The sequence below is a fragment of the Panulirus ornatus genome, chromosome 57 (assembly GCF_036320965.1).
Source record: "Panulirus ornatus isolate Po-2019 chromosome 57, ASM3632096v1, whole genome shotgun sequence".
Taxonomy (NCBI): Eukaryota; Metazoa; Arthropoda; class Malacostraca; order Decapoda; family Palinuridae; genus Panulirus; species Panulirus ornatus.
This window is the reverse complement of record NC_092280.1, coordinates 15186796-15212053: the sequence shown is the minus strand read 5'-3', so window position 1 is coordinate 15212053 and position 25258 is coordinate 15186796. Positions and strand designations below refer to the sequence as shown.

The window sequence follows — 25258 nt, the reverse complement described above, 5'->3', positions numbered from 1 at the left end:
TAGTATTCTGTTATTTATAGGAATCCATTGTGGGAAGGCACTACCTGCCCACGTGCAAATACAGTGCAATGGTAAGTCAATGAACATGATTTTATGGAATTCAATTAACATCTCAGCTCTTGTATCATACTTGTACATATCAAAACAAAATGAGGAATGATTTTGATTCATCATTCTTTCATCCCTGTTCATTTCTTGCCTTAGGAAGATGGTTCCAATGTCTGTTCCTTATTCTGGATAGCAATAATAAAAAATGGTAGGATCTTAAGACAACCACTCCTGCCTCTTACAGTCACCTTTTATGATATACGAGAGATGTATAGACCATGCTTTCTACCGTATTCCAGGGTATATCAGTACTTTAATGTTATTAGAATAAGCCTGTCTCATGACAGCACAGGCAAATTACAGTGGAGCATGAAACAATGGTTAATTGGGTAAAAACATGACCTTAAGTGATGTAGACATATCAGGACTTTTATTAAAAGCCTGAACATTATGAGGTGTAAATGTCTGACGTGCTTTTCTTTGATGGTAAAAGAATGCTTATGAAAACTACTTTATGAGATAACAACCTTAACAGTTCTGTTGAAAACATACCTATGCCTTTCCCCTTGTATTTTCAACTCATTTGATTCTTCAGCCCCCCCCAGACCTGAATATCCACTGGATGTCTTTTTTTGTCATCTGAGAATATACATAAAATAAAAAAATGGAATGTCACCCCAGAATAAACCAGACTTAAGCATATAAAGTGCAACACTCACACTAAAATGGCTTGGATATATTTTTTTCCAAGGGTTACCACCTAAGATTTCATATGTTTTTAAACAAAACGGTAGGTCCTTTTCTCTTACAGGGGGTACTACTGACTGTCTTCCATAAAACATTTGTAGATAGACAAAATTATATGTGATTTCATGTCTTCCACAAGTGTTGTGAGCACCGTAGAAATGAAATAAATGTACTTACAGTCTTCCATGGTCTTTACATTGTGTATTCAGACCCATAAATAATTGTTGTTAATAAATCTAGAATTGCAAAATTTTGTCCTTTACACCTTTAAAATAACTTTTGATAAGCAAATACATGTAGTTTACTTTATTGTTATTATTATTATTAAAGCACTTCAATAAAGCACATTTCAAGCTTGTTACAACATTAATACCTGAAATTAAATGATAATAGTGTTAAGAGAATACACAAAACTGATTTGTGATCATGAGAAATTTAATCATAGAAAACTAGTTTCCTTTCAATAATTATACACCATGGGAATCTCCATGTGTGCGAATATCATCGATCTTCAGAATCATCTTCACAAGCTGGGTGGCAAGAAGAATCTGCTGTTTCTTGCTATGCAGTGTCTCTATAACATGTTGCTCCTTCATATCTGGGAAAGAAATTAAGTATTCTGGGATCTATTGTTATAAGTATAAATTATGTAACACAATTACCAAATGCTATTCATATAAAACTATCACAAACACAAAAGCTGATACTGACCACTTGTTCCCTTGTGACTACAGTCTATGCCAAGAGATGGGTTCTTCTCTGTGACTTGTCGGGCTTTGCAGTCAGCCAGTGTATGGATAGGAGACAGCCCAGAGTTCTCAGCAAGGGCAAGGGGAATGCTCTCAAGGGCATCAGCAAAGGCACGGAAAGCATACTGCTCCAGTGTTGAAATCTGAGTAAAGAGATAGAGAATAACAACAGTTAGAAATCCTGCATAACAACCCTATCATCTTTTGACTAAATACCCACTCACATGGAGTAGGTCAAATGCAGAGCTTCTCCATCCCCATATAACAAGCATCCAGCAAGTCAATTAATCTGAAAGCAGTCTTCTACACTTAACATGTTTCCATTAAATCTTCCATCTTTACCCAAATACTGCCTCTAATTTAGGTTAACATTCCATCTAACATACCTCAAGAATCCCATGTCTGCACGACTCTCATCCAAAGCATAAATAAAAATTTTGTGGTGCCATGGAAAACCAAGGACACTCAAAACTTGATTCCATGGTTGGTAAGTGGTAACCATAATTCTAAGCATGTATACTCTAAACCATGGTTGGCAAGGGCTTCTACATGATTGTATCCAAGGAAACTTCTTTCTTCCATGCATCTTTCAAATATCTCATGACCATATCAACTTTCACCTCTTTATCTATCTGCCATATTCTGAGCACAAACAAATCCATATCTTCTACCTTTAAATTTTACGTATCTGGACATAGAAAAAAATAAGGTTCAACATCTGCAGGTTAAAATGCAGATAAACTTTCCATACAATAATCTTAAAATAACTTTTCTCTGAATTTTTCCAATTTACCAGAAATCTCAATATTTCCTATAATTTTTCTTCCCTAAATGACTCCTCTGAATTTCAGCTCTCCAACAACAATCCTTACGGATCATTACTCCCAGATACCTACACATGTAAAAACTTTAAACGTATTAAAACTATCACACTACATCTCCCATCCCATTTAAAATCTTTGTACACATCTGAAAACATTTCACGTTCAAAGAAACACTGCAGCAGAGTTGCCCTCTGCCAGTGGCCTATTAAGGGTTGGACACAAAAAGCAGGGAGTCACCAGTTATGGTGACTCTCTTGCCATGGCCACCCCCTTGAGTCAGTTCCCACAGGGTATGGGCATCAGAGACAAAGATAGATAGATAGATATATAGATAGAAACCTATCAGTTCAACCCTCTTATTATTGATTGAAAAACAGAAGAGCATCATCCACACAAAATAAGTGAGGCAACCAATTCAATTCCACTTTCTATCTATGTAATCAATCTACTCCCAATTTCATGAGATAGTTCAGCTACAAAAAGTACAGCATAAAAATAATTTACATCCTCTATCTATGCCAAGTATGCTCACAAAATATGGACTTCTACACCTAGAAAAGTGCTTCTTTCTTTTTCACACCATAAACACATTCAATTCTTCAAGGGATACACAGGCTCCCATTAACACAACATCTTCACACGTTTCATCGCTTTAAATCCTCATCATTCCTCTATCATCATCATCTAAAAAATTCCTAGCCCTAAATTTTATTACTACATCATTTATTTCTTCTGCAGTCTGTCTTTCCTCCTTGTGCCTTCTAATGTATTATAATTTCTCTTGACCAACCAAACATCTGCCATACTATATTCTTTTGTTTTAAAGGTAGCTGAGACAGCAAGGGCTACTGAATGCCCCACACAAGCCAACTCATATATGCTACAAACATGTGTATAACCCAATCTAAGCCAATTGTCCATTTATTAACAAGGCCTGCAAGGATGAATATCCAAGATTCCAAACATCCTAAAAGACCTTTCATCTATGCACCCTCCTGATAGTTGCTGAAAATAATCTTACCATATCTTTCTTCATTCCATCTATCCTCCTAATTACAACTAGCTATACTGTGCTAGTTATCTATCTTTACTGCTCTTATTTTAAACCAATCCTGACCTACAAACTACTTTTAACTTCAGCCTTCCACCTAGCATCCTTACTAAACTTTATTCCCAAAAATTGAAATTCTACAAAAAAAATTCCAATTTTTCCCAATGCAAACTTATCTTTTACACTGTTATCTACCATCCCTTTCACAAATCCATGTCCTAATTTCACTAAGTGAGCATTCATTTTCAGCACCCTCCTCTGACAAACCACTTTCAGCATCCTCCTCCTTCATACAGTACAGTACAGTGCAGTAAGAGGAGGATGCTGAAGGTGGTTTGTCAAGAGGAGGATGCTGAAAACGAATGCTAGAGAAGCTGACATGGATTTGTGAAAGGGATGACAGATATCAGTGTAAAAGACAAGCTTGCATTGCCAAGAAAACCTTCGAACAATTGTCAAGTGTGTTTGGTGTAGGGTGTGTTAGTCAGGATGATATAAGAAGAGAGTTATGTAGAGTCATATGATGGAGAGAGAAGTGGTGAAAACCTTGAGGATGACAAAATGTGGCATGGTGACAGAAGATGATGGTACTGAAGTAGAACTTATTACGATAGGGGGTGACTATGTTGCTGATTGGTTGGTAAGGATATTCACTGTATGTATGGATCATGGTGAGGTGCCTGAGGATTGGTAGAATGCATGTGTAGTGCTACTGCATAAAAGCAAAGGGGAGAAAGGTGTGTTTAATCAACAGAGGTATAAGTTTGAGTATATCTGGGAAGTTGTATGAGAGAGTATCAATTGACAGGGTCAAGTCATGTACAGAGGATCTGATTCTGGAGAGGTAGTTTGGTTTCACAAGTGGTAAAGGATGTATGGATCAGGTGTTTGCTTTGAAGAAAGTGTGTGAGACATACTTAGAAAAACAGATGGATTTGTATGTGGCATTCATGGATCTGGAGAAGGCATATGACAGGGTTGATAGAGATGCTTTGTGGAAGGTCTTAAGAATATATAGTGTAGGAGGTAAGCTGCTAGAAGCAGAGTGAATGGTTCCCAGTGAAGGTCAGTCTGAGGCAGGGCTATGCTATGTCACCATGTATGCTTAATTTGTTTATGGATAGGGTGGTGAGGGAGGTAAATGCAAGAGTCTTCAAGAGAAGGGTGAGTATGCAGTCCGTTGGGGATCGAGAGGGCCTGGGAAGTGAGTCACTTTTTGTTCACCAACAATACAGCACTGATGGCTGATTTAAGTGAGAAAATGCATAAGCTGGTGACTCAAGTTTGGAAGTGTGAGTGTAAGGAGAAAGTTGTAAGTATATGTGAATAAAAGCAAGGTTATTAGGTTCAGCAGAACTGAGGGGCAAGTTAGCTAGGATGTAAGTTTGGAAGGAGGAAAACTAGATGAAGTATTTTAGATATCTGGAGGTGGACTTGGCAGCGAATGGAACCATGGAAGCGGAAGAGAATTGTGGAGTGGGGAAAGGGGCAAAGGTCCTTGGAGCAATGAGGAATGTGTGGAAAGGCATTATCTCAAATGGCAAACATGGGTATGTTTGAAGGAATAGTAGTCCCAACAATATTATATGATTGCAAGGTACTGGCTAAAGATAGGTAAGTGCAGAGGGGGATGAATGAGTTGGAAATGAAATGTTTGAGGACAATATGTGGTGTAAGGCTATCAGGGCCGGGAAAGCTAGTGGCAAGAGACTACAGAATAGAATGAATTGCAGCAATGTCATTTCGCTCTCAAAAGGCTTAACCTGGGCATATAAAAGAGTCAAGGTAAGCCATGAGAAGTCTGTGGGATTTAGCTCTGGATGATGACCCTGATTTCAAAACAATACACAAGAGCTAGACACAATGCATAAAAATGAGGCAATGTTTTTTATTCATTCCTAAGACTACCAAGCAAAGAAAGGAAATACAACTACAGAAAAAATTAAATCTTTCATTCACCAGCAGTTTCTGTATGACTATATATCAAGGAATAAGATTTCAAATATATGGTTGCATGTGCACTTTTGAGTAAATACATTTTGCAAAATCACGATTCATTTGCACTGAATATTCCTCAACTTTCTCCAAATGACAACAATGCAAATCTTTAAAACCAAAGAAATTTTAAGTACTCAAGCCCTTATGGTACAAATATCAATCCCCAATTCAACAGAGAAATACCAAGTAATCATATTCTATCCAATGAAGGTAATGAGCACCATTAATTTTGTATACAAGGCAAGCTCAGTTGACTATTGTTAGAACTAATCACAAACTAAATCTTGAAAACTTGATTAAATTTTGACATCAAGCAACTGAACTGCATTGGCATTGTCTAAACCTTACTCTTTTGCTGATTACAAAAGTGAAAAGTTAGAAATCATTGTAAAAAATTTCAAGGATGACTTACTTTATCTGCTTCTTCTGATACAGCCAAGGCACAGGAAATCTCTGCAGCACCACCTCCATACACAATTTTGTTGTTTCGCACCAAGTTTCTCACTACACATAAAGCATCGTGGATACTACGCTTGGCCTCCTCAATAATCATCTTGTTTCCACCACGAATGAAAATTGTTACAGCCTTGGTGTTAGGGCACTCTTCAATTACCAACATCCTGTCCTTGGTGGTTCCAAAGGTCAATTCATGTACTCTGCCACAAGTTCCTAACTTTTCTGGAGACAACTCTTCAAATCGAGGTACAATCCGGCCACCAGTTGCTATGGCAATGAGCTCAATCTCTGGACCACCCACCCATCTTACAGCAGGTAGCTCTTTTTGAAGGAGCAGGTGGTTTGCCTCATCATCAAAACCCCACTGACAAATGGCAAGGTTTGCACCAGCTGCCTTCACTTTGTCCACCATATCAACAAACTGCTGTTGCTCATACTTATGTAGAGCATGATATTCTTCTACAGTGCCTACTTCAAGCTTATGCTTTGTCTTGGGCTTGGGTGGCTCGAATGGACAGGTAAGGATGGCCATCTTTACATCCTTTAATTCTTTTGGCATCTGTGGATGAGAAAAGTCTTTGTCTACAACCACACCCTTAACTAACATTGTGTCTTCCAGCTTTCCACCAACTTTCCCTTCAACTTTGATTAACTCAAAATTAACATCTCTGGTCACCATGTCAGCAACAGCCATTACAGCATTCACAGCAATTTCTGCCATCTGTCGATGGCATCGATTAATAATTTTGGATCCAAGTGTAGTCATTGCAGTTAAAATCAATGGTTCTAGGTTGTTCATATCAACAGGATATTCTTCAGCAATTTTATCTAAATTTTCAATTGCTTTTTTTGCTGCTAGCTCATATCCATCAGCAACACGGATTGGGTGGATACCTTTGTCCAGTAAATACTCGGCCTTCTCTAACAATGCCCCAGCCAGAACTGGAAAAAAGCAAATACACATATAAATATAAATAATATTAGTATAATCTAAAAAAGTCCTGGGGATAGGGGAGAAAGAATACTTCCCCAGTATTCCCTGCATGTCGTAAAAGGCGACTAAAAGGGGAGGGAGCAGGGGGCTGGAAATCCCCCCCCCCACCCACCCACAAAAAAAAAAGGAAGAGAAGGGCCAAGTGAGGATATTCCCCCTAAGACTCAACCTATGTCCTTAACTACCTCGCTAATGCAGGAAATGGCAAATATGAATGAAAAAAAAGGCAATGGTTTCAAGGTCAGTCTGCGGCAGGGGTGTGTGATGTACCCATGCTTGTTCAATTTACGGATGGGGTGGGAAAGGAGGTCTTGGAGAGATGGGCAAGTATGCAGTATGTTGGGATGCGAGGGCCTGGGAAGTGAAACAATTGTTCGCTGATGATATAACATTGGTGACCGATTGACTGAGAAACTGCAGAAGCTGATGACTGAGTTTAGACGTGTGTGCAAAATGAGACAGCTGTGGGTAAATGTGAATAAAAGCAAGGTTATTAGGTTCAGCATGGTTGAGGGACAAGTTACTTGGGATATAAGTTTGAAAGGAGAAAAATTGGAAGTGACATGTATTAGATATCTTGGAGTGGACTTGGCAGCAAATGGAACCATGGAAGTTTAAGTGGTTCATAGAGTGGGGGAAAGGGTGAAGGTTCTGGGAGCGATTTGATCGAATAAGTAATGAAAGGGTAAGATGTGTGAAAATAGAGTATGGCTGAGGGAGCAGAAAAGGGTGTGTTGAAATGCTATGGACAAATGGAGAGAATGAGTAAGGAAACATCAATAGAGGACATACATGGCAGAAGTGGAGGGAATTAGGAGTACTGGGAGACCAAATTGTAGATGGAAGGATATAGAAGATTTTGAGCGTCGGGGCCTGAAAATACAGGAGGGTGAAAGGCAAGCTCAGAATAGTTAATTGGAACAAGGTGGTACACTGGGGTCAGCATGTTGTCAATGGACTGAATCATGCATATAAAACATCTAGGGTAAACCATGGAAAGATCTGTGGGCCTGATGTGGACAGGAAGGCTTCAGTACATTACACATGACAGCTCGTGTATGGATGCGAGTGGAAGTGGTCTTTCTTTGTCTCTCTCCTGGCACCACCTTGCTGAAAAGGGGTGGCAATGGTGTTTCCTGTAGGGTGGGGTGACGCCGTGAAATGGATAAAGGCGACCATGTATAAATATGTAAACGTGTGTATAAGATGTGTGGTAATATAAAAAGAGTGTGGTTGAGAGTGCAGAAGAGGGTGTTTTGAAATGGTTTGGTCACATGGAGAGAATGAGTGAGGAAAGATCGACAAAGAGGATATATGTCAGAGGTGGAGGGAACGAGGAGAAGTGGGAGACCAAATTGGAGGTGGAAAGATAGAGTGAAAAAGATTTTGAGTGATTGGGGCCTGAACATGCAGGAGGGTGAAAGGCGTACAAGGAATAGAGTGACTTGGAACAATGTGGTATACAGGGGTCGACGTGCTGTCAATGGATTGAACCAGGGCATGTGAAGCGTCTGGGGTACACCATGGAAAGTTTTGTGGGGCCTGGATGTGGAAAGGGAACTGTGGTTTCGGTGCATTACACATGACAGCTAAAGACTGAGTGTGAACGAATGTGGCATTTGTTGCCTTTTCCTAGTGCTACCTTGCACACATGGGGGGAGGGGGGGTTGTCGTTTCATGTGTGGCATCGGGAATGAATAAGGGCAGACAGTATGAATTATGCACGTGTATATATGTATATGTCTGTGTGTATATATATGTATACGTTGAGATGTATAGGTATGTATATGTACGTGTGTGGACATGTATTTATATACATGTGTATGTGGGTGAGTCTGTTTCCTTGCGCTACCTCGCTAATGTTCTCTACTTCCACACATTCTTCATCACTCCCTCCCCCCATCCTGTGACTCACTTCTGCTTCCATGGTTCCATTCACTGCTAGGTCCACTCCCAGATATCTAAAACACTTCACTTTCTCCAATTTTTCTCCATCCAAAATTACATCCTAATTAACTTGTTCCTCAACCCTGCTACCCTAGCTCTTATTCACATTTACTCTCAACTTTCTCTTTTCACACACTTTTCCAAACTCAGTCACCAACTTCTACAGTTTCTCACTCAAATCAGCCACTAGAGCTGAATCATCTGCAAACAACTGACTCACTTCCCAGGCCCTCTCATCCACAATAGACTGCATACTTGCCCCTCTCTTCAAAACTCTTGCATTTACCTCCCTAGCCATCCCATCCATAAACAAATTAAATGACCACACACCCCTGCCGCAGACAGACATTCACTGGGAACCAATCACACTCCTCACTTCCTACTCATACACATACCTTACATCCTTGGTAAAAACTTGTCACTGCTTCTAGCATCTTACCTCCCACACCGTACACCCTTTATCAACCCTATCATATGCCTTCTCAAAATCCACAAATGCTACATACAAATCTATCTGTTTTTCTAAGTATTTCTCATACACATTCTTCAAAGCAAACACCTGATCCACACATCCTCTACCACTTCCAAAACCACATTGCTCTTCACCAATCTGATACTCTATACATGACTTCACCCTCTCAATCAATAACCTCCCATATAATTCTCCATGAATGCTCAACAATCTTATGTCTCTGTAGTTTAAACACTTACCTTTATCCCCTTTGCCTTTGTACAATGGCACTATGCATGCATTCCACCAATCCTCAGGGACTTCACCACGGTCCTTACATACACTGAATATCCTTACCAACCAATCAAGAACACAGTCACCCCCTTTTTAATAAATTCCACTGCAATACCATCCAAACCAGCCGCCTTGCCAGATTACATCTTCTGCAAAACTTTCACTACCTCTTCTCTCTTAACCAAATCATCCTCCCTGACCCTCTCACTTTGCACACCATCCTGACCAAAACACCCTATTATCTGCCACTCTATCACCAAACATATTCAATAAACCTTTAAATTACTCTCTTCATCACTACCTGTTATTATTTCCCCACTTGCCACCACCAATGTACCCATTTGTTCTCTTGTCTTATGCACATTATTTACCTCCTTCCAAAATATCTTTTTATCCTCCCCAAAATTTAATGATACTCGCTAATCCCAACTCTTATTTGCCCTCTTTTTCAACCCTTGCACCTTTCTCTTGACCTCCTGCCACTTTCTTCTATACATCTCCCAGTCATTTGCACTCCCTTGCAAGTATTGTCCAAATGCCTCTTTACTTCATCCCACTACTCACTCCCCTTTCTAATCTGCCCACCTCCCACCTTTCTCATGCCAAATGCATCTTTTGCACAAGCCATTACTGCTTCCCTAAATATATCCCATTTCTCAGCCTCTCTCTTCAAGTCATTTGCTTTCATCTTTTGTCAATCTAACTGATCACAGTTTCCTGCACCAGCAAGGTAGCACCAGGAAACAGATGAAGACAGGTCACATCCACACACTCATTCTCTAGCTGGGGTAGGGGAGATAGAACTCTACCTCTATATGATGAAAAAGACCTTGAGTAACTGAGGCCTGGGACATGCAGGAGAGTGAAAGGCATGCATGGGATAGACCAAATAGGGACAATGTGGTTCCCAGGGGTTGATGCGCTGTCAATGTACTAAACTAGGAACTGAACAGCCATGGAAACCACAGAAAGGTCTATGGGGCCTGGTTTGTGGATAAGGGGCAGTGGTTTCAGAGCATTGCTCATGACAGAGAATGGATGTGAACAAAAGCGGCCTTTCTTCGTCTGTTCCTAGCACTCTCTTGCAAACATAGGAAATAGCACTCATGTACGAAAGAAAAATATGAAGTTGGTGATGTCCTGAATGGAAAATGTGAGAACAAAGGACGTAAGGGGAGTGGGGAAGGAATGGGATGTATTTAGGGAGGCAGTGATGGCTTGCACAAAAGATGCTTGCAGCGTGAGAAGCATGGGAGGTGGGCAGATTAGAAAGGGTAGTGAGTGGTGGGATGAAGAAGTAAGATTATTAGTGAAAGGGAAGAGAGGCATTTGGATGATTTTTGCAAGGAAATAATGCAAATGACTGGGAGATGTATAAAAGAAAGACGCAGGAGGTCAAGAGAAAGGTGCAAGAGGTGAAAAAGAGGGTAAATGAGAGTTGGGGTGAGAGAGTATAATTAAATTTTTGGGAGAATAAAAAGATGTTTTGGAAAGAGTAAACAAAGTGAGTAAGACGAGGGAACAAATGGGAACTTCAGTGAAGGGGGCTAATGGGGAGGTGATAACAAGTAGTGGTGATGTGAGGAGATGGAGTAAGTATTTTGAAGGTTTGTTGAATGTGTTTGATGATAGAGTGGCATATATAGGGTGTTTTGGTCGAGGTGGTGTGCAAAGTGAGAGGGTTAGGGAAAATGATTTGGTAAACAAAGAAGAAGTAGTAAAAGCTTTGCAGAAGATGAAAGCCAGCAAGGCAGGGGGTTTGGATGGTATTGCAGTGGATTTTTATTAAAAAAGGGGGTCACTGTATTGTTGACTGGTTGGTAAGGTTATTTAATGTACGTATGATTCATGGTGTGGTGCCTGAAGATTGGCGGAATGCTTGCATAGTGCCATTGTACAAAGGCAAAGGAGATAAAAGTGAGTGCTCAAATTACAAAGGTGTTTGCTTTGATGAATGTATGTGAGAAATACTTAGAAGGGCAAATGGATTTGTGTGTAGCATTTATGGATCTGGAGAAGGCATATGATAGAGTTGATTGAGATGCTCTGTGGAAGGTATTAAGAATATATGGTGTGGGAGGTAAGTTGTTAGAAGCAGTGAAAAGTTTTTATCGAGGATGTAAGGCATGTGTACGTGTAGGAAGAGAGGAAAGTGATTGGTTTTCAGTGAATGTAGGTTTGCGGCAGGGGTGTGTGATGTCTCCATGGTTGTTTAATTTGTGTATGGATGGGGTTGTTAGGGAGGTGAATGCAAGAGTTTTGGAAAGAGGGGCAAGTATGAAGTCTGTTGGGGATGAGAGAGCTTGGGAAGTGAGTCAGTTGTTGTTCGCTGATGATACAGCACTGGTGGCTGATTCATGTGAGAAACTGCAGAAGCTGGTGACTGAGTTTGGTAAAGTGTGTGAAAGAAGAAAGTTAAGAGTAAATGTGAATAAGAGCAAGGTTATTAGGTACAGTAGGGTTGAGGGTCAAGTCAATTGGGAGGTAAGTTTGAATGGAGAAAAACTGGAGGAATTAAGTGTTTTAGATATCTGGGAGTGGATCTGGCAGCGGATGGAACCATGGAAGCGGAAGTGAATCATAGGGTGGGGGAGGGGGCGAAAATCCTGGGAGCCTTGAAGAATGTGTGGAAGTCGAGAACATTATCTCAGAAAGCAAAAATGGCTATGTTTGAAGGAATAGTGGTTCCAACAATGTTGTATGGTTGCGAGGCGTGGGCTATGGATAGAGTTGTGTGCAAGAGGGTGGATGTGCTGGAAATGAGATGTTTGAGGACAACATGTGGTGTGAGGTGGTTTGATCAAGTAAGTAATGTAAGGGTAAGAGAGATGTGTGGATATAAAAAGAGCATTGGTTGAGAGAGCAGAAGAGGGTGTTTTGAAATGGTTTGGGCATATAGAGAGAATGAGTGAGGAAAGATTGACCAAGAGGATATATGTGTCGGAGATGGAGGGAACGAGGAGAAGTGGGAGACCAAAGTGGAGGTGGAAAGATGGAGTGAAAAAGATTTTGAGTGATCGGGTCCTGAATATGCAGGAGGGTGAAAGGCGGGAAAGGAATAGAGTGAATTGGATCGATGTGGTATACCAGGGTCGACGTGCTGTCAATGGATTGAATCAGGGCATGTGAAGCGTCTGGGGTAAACCATGGAAAGTTGTGTGGGGCCTGGATGTGGAAAGGGAGCTGTGGTTTCGGGCATTATTGCATGACAGCTAGAGACCTGAGTGTGAACGAATGGGGCCTTTGTTGTCTTTTCCTAGCGCTACCTCGCACACATGAGGGGGGAGGGGGATGTTATTCCATGTGTGGCGAGGTGGCAATGGGAATGAATAAAGGCAGACAGTGTGAATTGTGTGCATGTGTATATATGTATGTGTCTGTGTGTGTATATATATGTGTACATTGAGATATATGGGTATGTATATTTGCGTGTGTGGATATGTATGTATATACATGTGTATGGGGGTGGGTTGGGCAATTTCTTTCGTCTGTTTTCTTGCGCTACCTCACAAACACGGGAGACAGCGACAAAGCAAAATAAAAAAATATAAAAAGTTTGTTAAGTATTCCTGGTAAATTATATGGGAGGGTATTGATTGAGAGGGTGATGGCATGTACAGAGCATCAGATTGGGGAAGAGCAGTGTGATTTCAGAAGTGGCAGAGGATGTGTGGATCAGGTGTTTGCTTTGAAGAATGCATGCGAGAAATACTTAGAAAAGCAAATGGATTTGTATGTAGCATTTATGGATCTGGAGAAGGCATATGATAGAGTTGATATAGATGCTCTGTGGAAGGTATTAAGAATATATGGTGTGGGAGGCAAGTTGTTGGAAGCAGTGAAAAGTTTTTATCAAGGATGTAAGGCATGTGTACGTGTAGGAAGAGAGGAAAGTGATTGGTTCTCAGTGAATGTAGGTTTGCGGCAGGGGTGTGTGATGTCTCCATGGTTGTTTAATTTGTTTATGGATGGAGTTGTTAGGGACGTGAATGCAAGAGTTTCGGAAAGAGGGGCAAGTATGCAGTCTGTTGTCAAAGAGAGAGCTTGGGAAGTGAGTCAGTTGTTGTTCGCTAATGATACAGCGCTGGTGGCTGATTCATGTGAGAAACTGCAGAAGTTGGTGACTGAGTTTGGTTATGTGTATGAAAGAAGAAATCTGAGAGTAAATGCGAATAAGATCAAGGTTATTAGGTACAGTAGGGTTGAGGGTCAAGTCAACTGAGAGGTAAGTTTGAATGGAGAAAATCTGGAGGTGAAGTGTTTTAGCTATCTGGGAGTGGATTTGGCAGCGGATGGAACCATGGAAGCGGAAGTGAATCATAGGGTGGGGGAGGGGACGAAAATTCTAGGAGCGTTGAAGAATGTGTGGAAGTCGAGAACATTATCTCGGAAAGCAAAAATCGGTATGTTTGAAGAAATAGTGGTTCCAACAATGTTGTATGGTTTCAAGGCGTGGGCTATGGACAGAGTTGTGTGGAGGACAGTGGATGTGCTGGAAATGAGATGTTTGAGGACAATATGTGGTGAGGTGGTTTGATCGAGTAAGTAATAATAGGGTAAGAGAGATGTGTGGTAATAAAAAGAGTGTGGTTGAGAGAGCAGAAGAGGGTGTTTTGAAATGGTTTGGTCACATGGAGAGAATGGGTGCGGAAAGATTGACCAAGAGGATATATGTGTCAGAGGTGGAGGGAACAAGGAGAAGTGGGAGACCAAATTGGAGGTGGAAAGATGGAGTGAAAAAGATTTTGAGTGATCGGGGTCTGAACATGCAGGAGGGTGAAAGGCGTGCAAGGAATAGAGTGAATTGGAACGATGTGGTATACCGGGGTCGACAATGGATTGAATCAGGGCATGTGAAGCGTCTGGGGTAAACCATGGAAAGTTCTGTGGAGCCTGGATGTCGAAAGGGAGCTGTGGTTTCGGTGCATTATTACATGACATCTCGAGACTGAGTGTGGACGAATGTGGCCTTTGTTGTCTTTTCCTAGCGCTACCTCGCACAGATGAGGGGGGGAGGGGGTTGTTATTTCATGTCTGGCGGGGTGGTGATGGGAATGAATAAAGGCAGACAATATGAATTATGTACATGTGTATATGTCTGTGTGTGTATATGTATGTATACGTTAAGATGTATAAGTATGTAGATTTGTGTGTGTAGACGTGTATGTATATACATGTGTATGTGGGTGGGTTGGGCCATTCTTTCGTCTGTTTCCTTGCGCTACCTTGCTAACGCGGGAGACAGCGACAAAGCAAAATAAATAAATAAAATCAAAAACCAATTCAGCATATCAAAGTCCACTATATAACTTGATCAAGGCAACATTCAAAAGGATAACTACTTGAAATCAACTATCATATCAATCACTCCATCACTTTACAGGTTATCACTCGCTGAATCACACATCATCCTTTGATGCTCAACTGAAAGAAAAGTATTAGACAACTTTTGACAATGCAAACTAAAATGAATCCAGTAGATACAGCAAATTACTTACCTACAACTCCAGTAGTTCCATCACCAATTTCATCATCCTGCGACTGAGAAAGTTGCACCATTAGTTTGGCTATTTGATGCTCGACATCCATCATCTTAAGGATTGTTGCACCATCATTTGTGACTGTTATGTCACCATCTGGGCTTACCATCAGTTTGTCAAGACCTTTAGGTCCAAGTGATGTGGACAGTATGGAAGCAACACTTCTAGCTGCCAGGATGTGCGACTGAAATGCATTTAAAGTTTTTAGTAAGCATATCAGAAAGTGTGGGTGCAAAACCCTTCCTGTTAATAACTCTAAACTTACAGCAAATCCAGTGTCATGTCACTGATGAAAAATTCAGCAATTCTAAAACAAGAATTCTAAAGTGAAAATTAATTAATAGCATAAATGCTCTTTTAAGAATAAAAGTAGTCTAACAAAATCAAATAAGTATCTCCATTACAAGTAACCCAAAATATCAAAGCATTTATCTTTTCACAATAGCTGTGACGGCACAGGAAAGCCAGCCCTAGTCTAGGCCATCTCTTTAACACGCTTTATATATATATATATATATATATATAAATTTTGGGAGCCTTGAAAAATGTGTGGAAGTCGAGAACATTATCTCGGAAAGCAAAAATGGGTATGTTTGAAGGAATAGTGGTTCCAACAATGTTGTATGGTTGCGAGGCGTGGGCTGTGGATGGAGTTGTGCGCAGGAGGATGGATGTGCTGGAAATGAGATGTTTGAGGGCAATGTGTGGTGTGAGGTGGTTTGATCGAGTAAGTAACGTAAGGGTGAGAGAGATGTGTGGAAATAAAAAGAGCGTGGTTGAGAGAGCAGAAGAGGGTGTTTTGAAATGGTTTGGGCACATGGAGAGAATGAGTGAGGAAAGATTGACCAAGAGGATATATGTGTCGGAGGTTGAGGGAACGAGGAGAAGAGGGAGACCAAATTGGAGGTGGAAAGATGGAGTGAAAAAGATTTTGTGTGATCGGGGCCTGAACATGCAGGAGGGTGTAAGGAGGGCAAGGAATAGAGTGAATTGGAGCGATGTGGTATACAGGGGTTGACGTGCTGTCAGTGGAGTGAATCAAGGCATGTGAAGCGTCTGGGGTAAACCATGGAAAGCTGTGTAGGTATGTATATTTGCGTGTGTGGACGTGTGTATGTACATGTGCATGGGGAGGGGGGGGGTTGGGCCATTTCTTTCGTCTGTTTCCTTGCGCTACCTCGCAAACGCGGGAGACAGCGACAAAGTATAAAAAAAAAAAAAAAAAAAATATATATATATATATATATATATATATATATATATATATATATATATATATATATATGGATAGCGTTGTGCGCAGGAGGATGGATGTGCTGGAAATGAGATGTTTGAGGACAATGTGTGGTGTGAGGTGGTTTGATCGAGTAAGTAACGTAAGGGTAAGAGAGATGTGTGGAAATAAAAAGAGCGTGGTTGAGAGAGCAGAAGAGGGTGTTTTGAAATGGTTTGGGCACATGGAGAGAATGAGTGAGGAAAGATTGACCAAGAGGATATATGTGTCGGAGGTGGAGGGAACGAGGAGAAGAGGGAGACCAAATTGGAGGTGGAAAGATGGAGTGAAAAAGATTTTGTGTGATCGGGGCCTGAACATGCAGGAGGGTGAAAGGAGGGCAAGGAATAGAGTGAATTGGAGCGATGTGGTATACAGGGGTTGACGTGCTGTCAGTGGATTGAATCAAGGCATGTGAAGCGTCTGGGGTAAACCATGGAAAGCTGTGTAGGTATGTATATTTGCGTGTGTGGACGTGTGTATGTACATGTGTATGGGGGGGGGGGGCATTTCTTTCGTCTGTTTCCTTGCGCTACCTCGCAAACGCGGGAGACAGCGGCAAAGTATAAAAAAAAAAAAAAAAAAAAAAAAAATATATATATATATATATATATATATATGCAGGGAAAAAATGCAATTGAGTGGGAGAAGTATAAAAGAAAGAGACAGGAGGTCAAGAGAAAGGTGCAAGAGGTGAAAAAAAGGGCAAATGAGAGTTGGGGTGAGAGACTATCAGTAAATTTTAGGGAGAATAAAAAGATGTTCTGGAAGGAGGTAAATAGGGTGCGTAAGACAAGGGAGCAAATGGGAACTTCAGTGAAGGGCGTAAATGGGGAGGTGATAACAAGTAGCGGTGATGTGAGAAGGAGATGGAATGAGTATTTTGAAGGTTTGTTGAATGTGTCTGATGACAGAGTGGCAGATATAGGGTGTTTTGGTCGAGGTGGTGTGCAAAGTGAGAGGGTTAGGGAAAATGATTTGGTAAACAGAGAAGAGGTAGTAAAAGCTTTGCGGAAGATGAAAGCCGGCAAGGCAGCAGGTTTGGATGGTATTGCAGTGGAATTTATTAAGAAAGGGGGTGACTGTATTGTTGACTGGTTGGTAAGGTTATTTAATGTATGTATGACTCAAGGTGAGGTGCCTGAGGATTGGCGGAATGCGTGCATAGTGCCATTGTACAAAGGCAAAGGGGATAAGAGTGAGTGCTCAAATTACAGAGGTATAAGTTTGTTGAGTATTCCTGGTAAATTATATGGGAGGGTATTGATTGAGAGGGTGAAGGCATGTACAGAGCATCAGATTGGGGAAGAGCAGTGCGGTTTCAGAAGTGGTAGAGGATGTGTGGATCAGGTGTTTGCTTTGAAGAATGTATGTGAGAAATACTTAGAAAAGCAAATGGATTTGTATGTAGCATTTATGGATCTGGAGAAGGCATATGATAGAGTTGATAGAGATGCTCTGTGGAAGGTATTAAGAATATATGGTGTGGGAGGCAAGTTGTTAGAAGCAGTGAAAAGTTTTTATCGAGGATGTAAGGCATGTGTACGTGTAGGAAGAGAGGAAAGTGATTGGTTCTCAGTGAATGTAGGTTTGCGGCAGGGGTGTGTGATGTCTCCATGGTTGTTTAATTTGTTTATGGATGGGGTTGTTAGGGAGGTAAATGCAAGAGTTTTGGAAAGAGGGGCAAGTATGAAGTCTGTTGGGGATGAGAGAGCTTGGGAAGTGAGTCAGTTGTTGTTCGCTGATGATACAGCGCTGGTGGCTGATTCATGTGAGAAACTGCAGAAGCTGGTGACTGAGTTTGGTAAAGTGTGTGGAAGAAGAAAGTTGAGAGTAAATGTGAATAAGAGCAAGGTTATTAGGTACAGTAGGGGTGAGGGTCAAGTCAATTGGGAGGTGAGTTTGAATGGAGAAAGCTGGAGGAAGTGAAGTGTTTTAGATATCTGGGAGTGGATCTGTCAGCGGATGGAACCATGGAAGCGGAAGTGGATCATAGGGTGGGGGAGGGGGCGAAAATTTTGGGAGCCTTGAAAAATGTGTGGAAGTCGAGAACATTATCTCGGAAAGCAAAAATGGGTATGTTTGAAGGAATAGTGGTTCCAACAATGTTGTATGGTTGCGAGGCGTGGGCTATGGATAGAGATGTGCGCAGGAGGATGGATGTGCTGGAAATGAGATGTTTGAGGACAATGTGTGGTGTGAGGTGGTTTGATCGAGTAAGTAACGTAAGGGTAGAGAGGATGTGTGGAAATAAAAAGAGCGTGGTTGAGAGAGCAGAAGAGGGTGTTTTGAAGTGGTTTGGGCACATGGAGAGAATGAGTGAGGAGAGATTGACCAAGAGGATATATGTGTCGGAGGTGGAGGGAACGAGGAGAAGAGGGAGACCAAATTGGAGGTGGAAAGATGGAGTGAAAAAGATTTTGTGTGATCGGGGCCTGAACATGCAGGAGGGTGAAAGGAGGGCAAGAAATAGAGTGAATTGGAGTCATGTGGTATACAGGGGTTGACGTGCTGTCAGTGGATTGAAGCAAGGCATGTGAAGCGTCTGGGGTAAACCATGGAAAGCTGTGTAGGTATGTATATTTGCGTGTGTGGACGTGTGTATGTACATGTGTATGGGGGGGGGGTTGGGCCATTTCTTTCGTCTGTTTCCTTGCGCTACCTCGCAAACGCGGGAGACAGCGACAAAGTATAAAAAAAAAAAAAATATATATATATATATATATATAGATACCCTAGCCTGAGCTAGGTACCAGATTTATCAACCAACCCATGATGGTGGTTGAACAGCTGGGTTGACTGTAAACGGACTGTCCCAAACAGTATTCGAACCATAGTGCCTGACTCTGGGCTGCCCATTAATGCGTCATGGTCAGGAATGCTAACCACTAAGAATGCAATAATTGCATTTGTCCCTTCTTAAAATTTACATTTTTCTTCTACCATAAATTCAATACAAAAGATACCAGTTCTCTGCTTTTCAGTTATTACCAAAATAGCCCTACATCTATGTAACAGTTTAAAAAGGATTCACATCTTCACCCCAAACCAACCAATTAGGTATAAACCAGTACATTACTTTGTATGAATTATTTAAAAAATAAACACTGACAGCCACTCTAAAAAAATTCCTTGGCAGTAATGCATCTCACTTTCAACTTGATATTAACAGCATCAAATTCAAATGGTGAAATACCGCTGTTACTATTCTTTCCCACTGCACAAAGTACTGGAAAATGAAAACATTCGAGACTTTTTTCATATCTATTTATATTTATTTTTCTTTGTCGCTGTCCCCCGCATTAGCGAGGTAGCACAAGGAAACAGACAAAAGAATGGCCCAACCCACCCACATACACGTCCACACACGCAAATATACATACCTAGACATCTCAATGTATACATATATATACACACACAGACATATACATATATACACATGTACATAGTTCATATTGTCTGCCTTTATTCATTCCCATCGCCACCCCGCCACACATGAAATAACAATCCCCTCCCCCCTCATGTGCGCGAGGTAGCACTAGGAAAAACAAAGGCCACATTCGTTCACACTCAAGTCTCTAGCTGTCATGTAATAATGCACCAAAACCACATCTCCCTTTCCACATCCAGGCCCCACACAACTTCCCATGGTTTACCCCAGACGCTTCACATGCCCTGGTTCAATCCATCGACAGCACGTCGACCCCAGTATACCACATCGTTCCAATTCACTCTATTCCTTGCACGCCTTTCACCCTCCTGCATGTTCAGGCCCCGATCACTCAAAATCTTTTTCACTCCATCTTTCCACCTCCAATTTGGTCGCCCACTTCTCCCTCGTTCCCTTCACCTCTGACACATATATCCTCTTGGTCAATCCTTCCTCACTCATTCTCTCCATGTGACCAAACCATTTCAAAACACCCTCTTCTGCTCTCTCAACCACTCTTTTTATTACCACACATCTCTATTACCCTATTATTACTTACTCGATCAAACCACCTCACACCACATATTGTCCTCAAACATCTCATTTCCAGCACATCCACTCTCCTCCGCACAACTCCATCCATAGCCCATGCCTTGCAACTATATAACATTGTTGGAACCACTATTCCTTCACGTACACCCATTTCTGCTTTCCGAGATAATGTTCTCGACTTCCACACATTCTTCAATGCTCCCAGAAGTTTCACCCCCTCCCCCACCCTATGATTCACTTCCGCTTCCATGGTTCCATCTGCTGCCAAATCCACTCCCAGATATCTAAAACACATCACTTCCTCCAGTTTTTCTGCATTCAAACTTACCTCCCAGTTGACTTGTCCCTCAACTCTACTGTACCTAATAACCTTGTTCTTATTCACATTCACTCTTTTTCATATTTCTGACAATTCTTAAATATAAAATCAGACTGTCTTAATTTTAACGATTCTTGAATACAAAATTAGATAAAGAAGTTTTCTGTTGGCTCAAATGTAAAACCATTAAATGTGTAGATGATTTTGCATAGCAAAATTCAAACTTCACTCATTCTCATAATACTGTATAATGTATGCTGTCTACACTCTCTCAAGTTTTATATTAAGCTAAATGTGGATTTAGTGTAATTAAACAAAATCTCACCGATATTACTGACATAAAGAACACAAAGGTTCCTAATTCTGGCTTGTGAATGGTTTTCACATATGGTAATGGAAAATTAAAAAAAAAATTGCTCAATTACATGCATTTACTGCAAGTGCCATAAAGAAAAGGTGATATGTTCATTCATCTAAATATTCAGGAAATGATAAGGGCAAATCTTTTATTGTCATAAAACATGTGGCTCAATACACAATAATACCACACAATGAATGTAATTATCTATTTCTGCAGAAGAGGGAGAGAGTTAAGTATTTATACGGCACAATCTCTAGAACTTTCATTTCCATCAAGTACTGTAACTTTTTAACTCTTGTGCTTCAATGGTTATCCAGGGATGCAATTCACAGCTAAATGCATTGACTATTAACGGTGATTTCCACCCTCATCTCAATTCTGACGATTGATTCTACCACTCATAGACATCACAAGCATTCTCCTACAACAGCTGGAGAACAATTTACATGCATGTGACTATTACACTGTCACAGGTGTACATATATACTGATCTGGCATATGAACACTGATTAAGTCCAGTCCTGTGATACTGGTACAAATGATGAAAGCATTATGCTGAGGAAAGTTTGTTCTTGAGGTAGTTCCCAAAGAGAACAGGTGTCAGAGATATAGATAGGTAGTTTGTTCTTGTTCCACTTCTTATCCTAAGTTGGCCTATGCCAGTGGCCTGTTAAGGGTAAGGCTAATTAAATGCTAAGGAGAGACTAATTGCCATGGACACCCCATGGGTTTCAGTTGGGAACAGTGTCAGATAGAGAATTCACTGATTCCCCAATAAATATTTATGTAACGGTTTCTATTTCATTTTCTGAAACGTAAAAGAATAATTTGAATGAAAAAAGTAACAAATATACACGCATTATTACAGAACCGTCAAAAGGGAGATGAGAGTTGTAAGGAGTTTTCAACAGAGAGATGGGTAGAAACTAGGTCTTGAAGGTATTAAACTTAACAAGATTTTGTGTACTCTACGGAGATGTCCAGTCCAAGTATGAGTTTATTAACAAAACTGTGTCAAGACGAGATCCAGATCGGGTGAGAGAAGACACAGCAAATCTTCACCACGTAATGTACACCTGATACTAGATACAATCTATTTACCACCACACCTTAAAATCATACCCCAGACTGTCTGTGGGGCAGCCAGGTAGCGTGGTTACAAAGATGTAAGCTCATCGTGGCTTGGTGGTTAGGCTACATGGCTGCCTCTCAATTCAATCATGGGAATTGTGGTACACAGATTATTTATCATGTATACATTACATGGATAAGACATACACACATCACAATACCTTGGGAATTAAATAAAAAGCCTTCCTTCCTCGTCCAGAAAATAAGTGGCAGTATTTTCACCTCATAAAAAGTCCATCAGGTACAAGCATGTGGGTATGGAGTATATGCTATTTAAAGCTCATCCTGGTCTGAGGGTGAGGCTACCTGGTTACCACACAATTTCCCTCTAATTAAAAGACGTTCCCACTTAGTGAGAATTAAAACTGGTGGGAGTACGGGTTGCAACACCTAAAGTCGTGCCAATCCATCAAAACCCATCAATCAGATTACATGCCTCCTCTTTTTGATACATAACCTCATTTCCTGTGTCTTATCTACATGAGTAAATATAAACCACACTTTTTCCCAGTTAAAACATAATCCTCAACAATATCACCTTTCATATGACAAAAATAATGATCAAATTTCATATTGATATTCAAAACTTTTAATGCATTTTCTACATACTAAACTGACATTACTTCAAAATAAATCACACAAAATCCAAAAAAAAGATAAAAGAGTTAAGCCACGACACAGAGAAGCACCCCCAGACATGTGACCATGCACATCATTAATGACAAGTGATATCTGCACGTCAGGTGTAGCTCTGCTGACTAATATATCCATTAACATGGTTGTCATCTATCTATAAGCTACCATGACAGTAACCCTAATGTAGAAAAAAAAAATATAAATGACAGGATATATTCCAGTCAGACATACAACTTTGAAAAGTACTTTTGTACTTTTATCACCAGAGCCACATACTGCACTTAAAACTTTATTCCTAATTGCAAACCTTAACCAACAAGATACACTGAGTGGCAGAGAGACGACATTTCCCTAGTGAAAACTATATGGGTTATCATGATAATGTCTTTCGACGGAAAAACATTTATGGAGGGAAACGTCCACCGACAAAAGCCCCAGCAAACCGTATGAGTCATCCCTACCCGCCTATATTTCAGCAATTTTAAACGAATTTCTGAATAAACAAGACAATTCCTTCCCTTCCGACCATTAATTGCCCACCAGATCCTTCACTAGGGGTAGATCCCCAAGCCCTACGACCCAACCTGACATCTAGAGATTAATTTCTTACAACACCTGCAAGCAACTGCTCATCTATACCTTTAGTGCATCAATGCCCGTCAACCTCTTTTGTTGCTCCTGGTCCTTCAAGATGATGATTGGTTTCCCGTATTCATCAAACACCAGCTGCCCCAACGCCGCCATGATGCAGGTGGTGCTTGTAGGGACGTCTCGGGCAAAAGATGACAGAGATTTTCAAAGATGAATCTTCGTCAAACTTTACCACCACACTTCCCAGGGTCCCAGACAGGCCGGGCTGCTCAGCGCGCCATCTGTCGGATGACGGACCAACTACATGACCAAAACAATCTAGAAGCATCTGGAAGGCTGACACATTCAGACTTCAATATAACTTTATTACACTTTACCGCTACACTTACACTGGTTATCAATGGTATTGTTAAATAATCTACTACACTAGTTATCAATTAAATATTCAGTTATCAACTGAATTTAGCGATTTAAGAAGTGAAATATACATCAGATTTAGATTATTATTGTTCTTGAGTTACGAACTTTCTACCATTAAAGCATGCATACAAACAATCATTTCCACGTAATTAATTGATAATTTCTTTAAAGCTTTGAAATAATAAGTACATATGATATAGTTTAATCGATGGCCAAATAAGGAGATTCTTCCCCACAGTCTCATTCATCCCTAATCAATATCTAGATGAATGAAAAGAAACGGTAAAAACAAAATCCCAGAAACTGTTAATTGTCACAATCATAATAAGTATTACCGAGTTTATTAACTTTAATAGATAATACAGAAGCTAAATGACTTTTCTGGGCGTTCTATAATTTTACATCCCACACAGTTTGTACAATACTCGTGAAAGTTCCGCACTGTGTTATGCAAGGAGATCAATACCCTACACAAATAATTACCGCCATTATTCCTTAAACTAGACCATAATAATTCATGCCTCTGACACACGTATGGGATACTGCTCTCTGCATGCTGTAAGCCTTTTTTTTCACAAAACCCTTGAACAAGAGAAAAAAGTACTTATGAATGGTTGATTAATTTGTTTAGGAGAGAGAGAGAGAGAGAGAGAGAGAGAGAGAGAGAGAGAGAGAGAGAGAGAGAGAGAGAGAGAGAGAATGAGTACCTAGCAATGCTTTGTCTCAGGCGCATACTCAGGAATTGGTCAAGAGGGAGAGGAGCAAAATTTGAACTCGCCAAAGTTCTGATTGCGAGATGAGTCTCAAAAAACAACTGTGTACCACAGCAATTTGTACCTTGACCTCTGCGGGTTTTGTTGTTCTCTCTGGTTGTATAGATAATATATCATCACTTATATCTACTCAGATCATCACATAAGTGAATATAGCCATTCTGCAGATTGTACAGAGGTTTATGACCAGACCGGCGACCACTTTTGATCTAAGACAAAGTTAAGATGAAACAGGTAATCATGTGAGATTTTGTTTGATGAAACGTGATTTTATGATGATTTTCTTTATTCGTTACCATGCTCTTATGTCATTGTTTTTAGTGTTGAACGGATATGGCTGTTTCACTGGCTAGTAATGTAACCCCTTAAAGTTACACATATGCATTTCTTTTTTTCCTTTTAGGGACGAGGAGCGTTAGAATGAAAGTGAGATTATGTATAAAAATCATCGTTCAGTTTATTGTTTATTGTGTTGCGTGGCGTCATGTTGAGAGTGAAGCAGAATTATCAAAATGATATTGTGAATGTAGTCACACAGCCCCGAGTACTGACATCCGCCATGATGACGATCAACACTCACTCAACCATTGCCCCGCCTATTTGCTGCCTGGCTCGTGGGAGATCCACAGTTATAAAGTTTAACTTACACTTCAGTTTACAAAACAAGTGTCAT

The 25258-nt window shown here is 40.6% G+C and overlaps 1 protein-coding gene across 1 annotated transcript; it reads right to left on the bottom strand.

Moving 5' to 3' along the window:
• Nucleotides 1-23673, bottom strand: CCT5 (chaperonin containing TCP1 subunit 5). Its single transcript, XM_071694481.1, has 5 exons — nt 23441-23673; nt 15058-15283; nt 5830-6815; nt 1507-1687; nt 1-1393 (listed from the first exon to the last, which is right to left on the bottom strand). The coding sequence occupies exons 1-5, from the start codon at nt 23543-23545 to the stop codon at nt 1263-1265; spliced, it is 1629 nt and encodes a 542-aa protein (XP_071550582.1). The 5' UTR covers nt 23546-23673; the 3' UTR covers nt 1-1262.
• Nucleotides 23674-25258: the final 1585 nt, after the last annotated feature.